Below are 8,350 nucleotides of genomic sequence, written 5' to 3' on the forward strand. Positions count from 1 at the left end.
CACAACAACATACATTGTACCCTTTGTCATCGGTATGTTACTTGCCCGAGATTCAATCATCGGTATCATCATACCTTGTTCAATCTCGTTACCGGCAAGTCTATTTACTCATTCTGTAATGCTTCATCAAGCAACTAACTCATAAATCACATTGCTTGCAAGGCTTATATTGATGAGCATTACCGAGAGGGCCCAGAGATACCTCTCTGATACACAGAGTGACAAATCCTAATCTTGATCTATGCCAACCCAACAAACACCTTCAGAGACACCTGTAGAGCATCTTTATAATCACCCAGTTACGTTGTGACGTTTGATAGCACACAAGGTGTTCCTCCGGTGTTCGGGAGTTGCATAATCTCATAGTCAGAGGAACATGTATAAGTCATGAAGAGAGCAATAGCAATAAAACTTATCGATCATTATGCTAAGCTAACAGATGGGTCTTGTCCATCACATCATTCTCTAATGATGTGATCCCGTTCATCAAATGACAACACATGTCTATGGTCCGGAAACATAATCATCTTTGATTAAAGAGCTAGTCAAGCAGAGGCATACTAGGGATACTTTGTTTTGTCTATGTATTCACACATGTATCAAGTTTCCGATTAATACAATTCTAGCATGAATAATAAACATTTATCATGATATAAGGAAATATAAATAACAACTTTATTATTGCCTCTAGGGCATATTTCCTTCACCGACTACCAAGACCAATCAGCAAGCCAGCTCTGCCCGAAGCCGTCATCGTTGCCACACAAGAAGCCGCGCAAATCAAACACATCGCCAGACGGGCACCTGCCCGACCGCAATGGTGCGAGCGTCCATCCCATGGAGCGTGCAAACAGGATCCAAAGTTCTTACAGGCGACACCCCAAAGAGGGAATTAGCGACGATGCTGACATTGTCGCCCGACCCAGCCAGGCCTTAGGCTTTTGCCCAAAGAACTGGATCCAAGGGTCTGCAAAATGGGTGGACTCCACGGCGGCTCCTCAAAGGAGGTGAAACAACGTCCATAGACACCGACGCCATCGGTCGGCGAGATCCCAACAAGCTTTCACCCATAGCATTACCCAAACCCACACCCCCACGGACAGCACCTCCGTTAGCCCGCTCACCACCCATGGAGCCACCATGCCATGACCAACTATGAGCCACCACAATCCTTGTTGTTGGTCAGAAAAGACCAGCGAGCCAGATCTAGCAGCCTCCCGAGCTAAGACGTCGAAGAAGAACCAAAGCCGACACAATGCACATCCCATTGGAGAGCCAGGAAGGCAGGTTGCCGCCCAAATGCACCAAGCAGGCCCACCTTGTTCCCGATTCCTCCTCCGCCCCTGCTCCTACTCTCTCAACGAGAATTGCGAGAGAAAAGCGTCGGGCTTGCGCCGAGCCTGCGCCAGAGCCGACCACCCGTCTCGTGCCATTGTTACCGCAAGGGCCCTTCCTCAGTAGCTGCAACTTCAGGAAAACAAAGCGAGGCTCCGCGGCCCCTCGAACACATCGGAACAGACCGACTACCAAGACCAATCAGCAAGCCAGCTCTGCCCGAAGCCGCCATCATTGCCACACAAGAAGTCGCGCAAATCAAATACATCACCAGACGGGCACCTGCCCGACCGCAATGGTGCAAGCGTCCAGCCCATGGAACGCGCAAGCAGGATCCAAAGTTCTTCCAGGCTACACCCCAAAGAGGGAATTAGCGACGATGTCGGCGCTGTCGCCCGACCTAGCCAGGCCTTAGGCTTTTGCCCAAAGAACTGGATCCAAGGGTCTGCAAAATGGGTGGACTCCACGGCGGTGCCTCAAAGGAGGTGAAACAACGTCCATAGATGCCGACACCATCGGTCGGCAAGATCCCAACAAGCTTTCGCCCAGAGCATCACCCAAACCCACACCCCCACGGACAGCACCTTCGCTAGCCCGCACACCTCCCACGGAGCCACCATGCCATGACCAACTATGAGCCACCACAATCCTTGTCGTTGGTCAGAAAAAACCAGCGAGCCAGATCTAGCAGCCACCCGAGCTAAGACGTCGAAGAAGAACCGAAGCCGACACAATGCACATCGCACTGGAGAGCCAGGAAGGCAGACTGCCGCCCAAATGCACCAAGCAGGCGAGCTGCCACCAGAAGTAGCGGTCACCACCAACGCAGACCCAACAAAGCTCCAGCCGAAGCCTCCAGCCGCCTGCTTCGTGCTGTGGGGTGGAGGAAACGCGCAGCCGGAGCTCACGCCGCACAGATCGGGAAGGGCCCGAGCCTCCTCATCGCCGACAACACCAACGCACGTGATGAATCCCGCCAACGCAGCGCAACCACTGAGAGCGGGCGCGCCACGCATCGCCGCCCACATAGCAAGCGCGTCACACCGAAGAGTGCCGCCACCACCAGCCCGAGGCCGCCGCCTCGGCGGACGTGCTCTACCGCGCAGGGACGACCGGATATCCCCATCCCCCTTCACCGCGGCAAGACCTCGCGGCGGGGCTAGATTTTTTCCCGAGCCGCCAGAGCTAGGCGACACGGGGCCGGTTACGACACCGGGTTTTTTTTTTACTGTTATAACTTATGACGCTCAAAAGTGACGTGACGCCCCCAATTCCTACCAGCAAGAATAACAATAGTTATATTATCCTGCCAGCAAGGAGCGAAGGAAAACAAATGGCGCAGGTGTTGATCCAGGGGCTTTTCTCTCTTTTCCATTTCAAATGTTATGCTTAATGATAAAAATAAGAAGATCACACGCAATGCTGAATGTGCAGGCATCATAATAGCGGCAAAAGACGAGCGCCTACCTGCATACCAACATATTTGCATATGCAAACGCAGCTTTCCTTGGAAACTATCAAATGGCACATTGGCACACAGGCAAACACGCAAAAGGCATCCAAAATAAGTGTCGCAGCCTTGGTTCAAGTCGACACTTATTTTTGAAATGAAGGTACTTCCTCTGTAAACTAATATAAGATCTTTTAGATACATGGTTTATCAATGAACCAAGCCACTTGCAAATGCTGCCGGGGCCGCTTTTCCGCTGCTGATTCGGACAGGCGTCAGCGTGCGTGCGTGCGTGCAGCCATCCATCGCCGTCTGCCCGCGACGAGAGACCAGACCACACTGTCGGTACTGCACACTATACTCTTTTCTTCTTCATTCAAAACTCCCTTTCTTTTCCCAGCTGAAACTCACATGATAATATTGTTTTCTGGAACACCCACAGACCGCACGACGCCGACGTGACACGGAAAAGGGCAACTCCACGTACGCAGCGGTGCAGTTCAGTACAGAAAGGGAGCACCCCGAAAAGAGACTGGATCATTTTCCAAAGTGAAGAGATCGGATTAGTTTACAGAGCAAAAGGGCATCGCATGCATGCATGCCCACGTTGCCGCACGCAACTGTACGAACCACAGGAGGAGGATATATTACAAGTGGAGTCCAGTTTTCTAACGAGCAGAATGTTTTCCGGTGCTTGATAATGCATGCCCACTTTCTTTCTCCTCCTTGCATTTTCATGTTTTTTTTTTCACCTCCAGCAGATAAACGTGTGGATTGGCAACGCTCCGTATTGTATCTGTATGTGTCGAGGTCCAACCAACACGGGGTCTAAAATACTACTCCGTACTGCGTGATGAGCTGCGAGTTCCACACTTCACTACATATCCATTTTGTCGGTACAAGAGGCAAAACAGTTTTAACACATGCTGCAACCGTGGTGGACATTAGTCTCTGCGCCTCTCTGGAGGGAGTCTGGAGAAAACTGATAATCCATTTCGCAACATATGTCTACTTGCCGAATCTATTAGCCACCGCTGGTTCCAACAGTGTGTTCCAGACCTGCCAAATATGCAAGGGTGTTCAGTAATTGTGTGAATGGGCAAAAAAAGACAAAGCTCAGACAGACCAAGGATACGGGCAGCATTGTGCTTACTTTCAGCTTGCCTTTTGATCCTCCGCATGCTAGCAGGAAGGGGCTGTCGTTCGAAAACGATACCGAAAATATAGCTCCCTGCAGATCAGAAAGTTGGGTGAGCAACTTAGTAACCAGAGTAATTCCTTCTAAATATAAAGAAGGGTTTCACTTTAGTGCGCGTACAAGGTTTGGATTCAGTGAAGCGACGCATGACGGCTGGTTTTTCGACAGATCCCAGAGCTTCACCTGCGTTCAGAGATATGTATGTTAGCAACCGGTTGGATTCAGTGTCGGAAGTGTTATTGGCTTCTTCGTAATGCAAAGTTCGCACCGTGTTATCAGTTGAACCTGTAGCAAGGGGCTGCAAGAGGAAACAGCACACCATCAGTAATTCGGTTTATGTGGCTGCATCTCTTTTTTTTTACCACACCTGGTATAAAAATTGTAACAATACATTGGGGGTAGATGGGGTGAAGGATATTGAAGAAACAGCCTTGTCGTGTGCTTGCAGAGTAAACATGGGCTGGCCGCAATTAGAATGCGATGAAGCTGTCCGCGTATCAAACGCTTGAACCGTCCCATTTTCAAGACTAACCTGCAAGACCCAGTTGCCACATTACTATTATATCGAGTGAATCAGAATCACAAATTCATCCTGCGATTACGACTTGGGGAATAGCTGCAGGGAACCAAAAAAAATTGCGACATACAGTTGAGAGATGGAAATGGTTTGAACTCGCTTATACAATCGTCGAGTCTATAGTCCATTAGTCCTACATCCTACTCAAAACATGCTGCTTCATAATAAAAAGCATGGACTCTATTAATCTGCATTTCAATCATACTGTTTCCTAATGAAAACTTCATCCCTTCAAGTTTAGCAGAAGTCGGAAATTTCCAGTAAGCGGGTTTCAGCATGTGTACAGAACAATGAAATCTTACCACAAACGTGTGTTCATTGTGTGGATCACAAGCTAAGCTTTCCACATCTGCTTCGACGGACCATTTATGACAACTTTGTCCATCACCTCTCATGTCAGTCTGTAAAATGTTACCAGTGTAAGTTCAGTGGATGGAAGTACAAAATATACAAAAATAAATTAATAAGTACTCCCTCTGTGACTATTAGTGATCTAAAAGATCTTATATTTCTTTATAGCGGGAGTAACAGACTCTTCAATAAGAATGTAAAATTAACACTGAACTGCGTCTCAAAATATCCGCAGTAACGCAACAGAACAAGAATGCCAATTTTTTTGACGCGTACAAAAATGCCAAATTAACATGTGATCTTCACCGTGCAAGAGAAGAGACTAAGGAGGCTCTCAAGTCGAATCCCAAGAACCAAAATCAGAAGGTAAACTAGTATATGTTCATATTTAGTTATTGATTACTCATACGAAACTGGGTGGTGTCCACGGCTCAATTACACAACACAGATGAGATTAGTAATTGCTGACATGCTAGAAATCAGCATGATGCTTAGAATCTGGCCAACAACCAAAATACATCATGAGCAGCAGCAGAAACTTCAGGAATAAAAATTATCATAATGGCTTACAATATCCATTACCATGGCAACTGATCTATCAAAAGATCCAGTGAGAAGAACTTCAGGTGACCTCCATGCAACTGACTGAACCTAAATGTTGGGGGAAGGGAAAATTAACTTAATAGACCACCATAAACATTCGGACTGATATACAGAAGTCATGAAGAAGAATGTAATCATTACCTTGCCATCATGATGTTGCAGTGTGCGGTCACATTTACCGGTATATAAATCCCAAACTTTAACAGTTTTGTCTGCACTTGCACTAGCTAGAGCGTTCCTGAAGTTCATAGGGAGTCATCAGCAAGGGTCCATAAGTGAAGAGACAGCTAGAGATGCAACCGCTCGAGTTGAAACATAAACGCACCTTACCACCGAGTTCCATGCAAGACCAAGAACAGAACTTCTGTGGCTACCCTCGTATTTCTTTGCCTGCACATGACATGCGGAATGAATAATGTAGCTAGGATTTCAAGGAAAGGAATGAACGCTCACCCGCGCAACAATGAAATATTAGTAGCATACCTTTTCCCCCTTAACCTTTTCTTTGTTTTTTGAAAGTCCTCCTAGCACAATATGTGGTTTGACCTCATCAACCTGTGGAATAACATCAAAGTCCAACAACAAAACATAAATTTCTTTGTAGAAAAACAACTCATGGTCGTATGAAGTAACAGTCTCCTATGTTTCTGAGAACATTACAATATCCAAGTTCCATATTTCAATTGCAGGATCCATGGTTCCAACAGCAATGAAATTCCCTGTAATGAGGAATAGAATAAGCCTTTATTTATTTATTTAACAGAAATAAAGCAGCACTCTTTGCTTCTTAAAACTCAAGTGACACCAATTTTACCTTCTTTCTTGGCATCCTTGAAGTTAAAATCCATCCAAGCCGTGCAGAGTGGAAAATCTGAGAGAGGGACCTCATGATGAACATACATATTAAGATCCCCGTCCTCCAACTCTTCCACTATACTAACCTGTCATAGATTATAAAGGTTTACATGTCACATGTTACATGCATATAACCGGGCATACATAATATATGAGCTAGTAACGTCCAGCACAGCGAAATGCAGGGTTAAAATGTGAAATAAGCACATTCGTATCCAAACACTCTCTTACGCTGGACAATAACTAAATTCGAGAATGCAAATTTATTCAGTCCAACCAGAACAATGCTCTACATAAAGGTTCCCATTTGCATTCTTGATAACAGAAGATTATCAAAATAAGAACAGCGACATTTTTAGCAAATGCGGAGAAAAAGAGATGCTAACTTGACACTTGCCTGAAGAGAATTGAACTCATCCTCGTTGTGTGCACAAACAATCAGCATATCAGTAGGTTTGATAGCCATGTCTTCAATCTCCTCGTCCTCATCACCATCATCATCCTAATAAAGCAGAGAAGGGCGCTCATTCACCTCCAATGTGATGCTGATACCACCACCAAGAACAAAAAAATAACAATACTGTATCTTTTTCACGGCAAGAGAATGCATACTGACATCGTTGTTCCTGACGAGATGAGGGTCCTCTTCGTTGTTTTCATAGTACAAATCCCCCCTCTCGGTACTGAGAAGCTCGGGCTCTACTGCAAAATACGTGCAGGTTGCAGTCCAAGCATCAGCCACGCAAGATACAAGACCTGGTCGAATTCGCAGCGAAGGGGGCAGGGCAGCAGGAGCACCTACCGTCGTCCTCGTCGTCGTATTCCTCCATGTTGAGCTCCTCGAGCCCATCGGAGACACCGCCTCCCGAGCCGGTCTTCCCGAGCGCCTCGGCGGCGGCCTTGGCCCGGGCGACATCCTCACTGTCCTCCTCGTCGGCGCCATCGACCTCCATCTCGCCATAGTTTTCGTCGGCGGCGGCGCTGCCATCATTTCTGCTAGCAACATGCACGGTCATGGCAGTGGGTCGACGCGACAGGGGCGAGACAGAGCGAGGGAAGCGCGCGAGGCGAGGCTCACTCTGTGGCGAGGGCGATGCTCCTCATGGCCTCGTCGATCTCCTCCTGCGTGGGAGGGTCCGCCTGGATGGGTGCGCTCCTGGCGGCGCCCCTGGGCACCCAGGACATGGACGAGATCATCTCCGGCGCCCCCGGCTTGGTGGCGCGAGCAAGCGGCGGTGGAGTGAGATGGGCGGACAGGGGTTTGCTTCTTGTTTTTTTTAGGGGAAAAAAACGAGGGTTTTGTTATTAGTCGACTCGGGGGCGGCAGCTGGGCTTTTATTGGACTGGGCCGATAGGGGGCGCTGTGCTATGCCGTTTGTCCCAGCCCACCTGGAATGGGCTTCGTTTTGTTCTTGTCGGAGCGCTTTTTTGGAATCCTCGTAACAATCAGTGCCACTTGACGTGCTCTCAGCGATTCATCACATGCCGCGCTCGTTTTGAATAAACGGATCTGCGAAAAAAAAACTCTCAGGTTGCCAACGCGTCACTTGTCGTAACCTGGGGAATTGAAATGATCTTAGCAATGAGTACTCCTTAACTAGTGATTTCGGTTCTTGTCTCGTCTCTCTTTTGTTGGTCATTTTCCTAGAGTTCTTCTTCTCGGCCTAGCGTGTGTTTGGTGAGTGCGCTGCCATGCCATTGTGGGAAAATATCTTGTGATACGGTGCATAGCATGATACCGTGCTCCGAGCTTGCATGGTGCGTCTGATCTACTTCCTCCATTCATAAATATTTATCTTTTGAGAAATTTTAAATGGATTATCACATACGGATGTACATAGACATATTTTAGAGTGTGAGTTCATTTATTTTACTTCGTATGTAGTCACTTGTTAAAATCTCTAGAAAGACAAATATTTAGGACTGAAGGGGGTACAATCAGTGGCGGAGCTTGACCAAGTCCTTTGGGGGGGTAAATAGA

At 47.4% G+C, this 8,350-nt stretch overlaps 1 protein-coding gene across 4 annotated transcripts; it reads right to left on the reverse strand.

Annotated features, from left to right (window-relative positions):
• Positions 1–3,185: 3,185 nt before the first annotated feature.
• LOC119278206 (uncharacterized WD repeat-containing protein C17D11.16-like) lies at positions 3,186–7,631 on the reverse strand. 4 transcript variants are annotated; one of them, XM_037559560.1, is made up of 16 exons: positions 7,448–7,631; positions 7,172–7,362; positions 6,986–7,068; positions 6,767–6,871; positions 6,329–6,455; positions 6,175–6,233; positions 5,998–6,069; positions 5,840–5,904; positions 5,656–5,752; positions 5,494–5,562; positions 4,863–4,961; positions 4,351–4,515; positions 4,252–4,281; positions 4,104–4,166; positions 3,939–4,016; positions 3,186–3,844 (listed from the first exon to the last, which is right to left on the reverse strand). In XM_037559560.1, exons 1-16 carry the CDS (start codon positions 7,564–7,566, stop codon positions 3,794–3,796), a joined length of 1,473 nt encoding a protein of 490 aa, XP_037415457.1. In that variant the 5' UTR covers positions 7,567–7,631; the 3' UTR covers positions 3,186–3,793. The 4 variants fall into 4 exon arrangements, with proteins under 4 accessions (XP_037415457.1, XP_037415456.1, XP_037415459.1 ...); XM_037559559.1 differs by having other exon boundaries at positions 3,191–3,844; positions 6,986–7,071; XM_037559562.1 differs by having other exon boundaries at positions 3,194–3,844; positions 4,375–4,515.
• Between the last annotated feature and the right edge of the window lie 719 nt (positions 7,632–8,350).

The sequence above is a fragment of the Triticum dicoccoides genome, chromosome 3B (assembly GCF_002162155.2).
Source record: "Triticum dicoccoides isolate Atlit2015 ecotype Zavitan chromosome 3B, WEW_v2.0, whole genome shotgun sequence".
Classification (NCBI taxonomy): Eukaryota; Viridiplantae; Streptophyta; class Magnoliopsida; order Poales; family Poaceae; genus Triticum; species Triticum dicoccoides.

Coding starts and splice junctions, on each gene's coding strand:
- LOC119278206 (XM_037559559.1), bottom strand. CDS start 7,566: ATGATCTCGTCCATGTCCTGGGTGCCCAGGGGCGCCGCCAGGAGCGCA. Junction 7,363..7,447: donor AGCATCGCCCTCGCCACAGA/GTGAGCCTCGCC, acceptor TGTTGCTAGCAG/AAATGATGGCAGCGCCGCCG. Junction 6,234..6,328: donor CAAGGATGCCAAGAAAGAAG/GTAAAATTGGTG, acceptor TCCTCATTACAG/GGAATTTCATTGCTGTTGGA.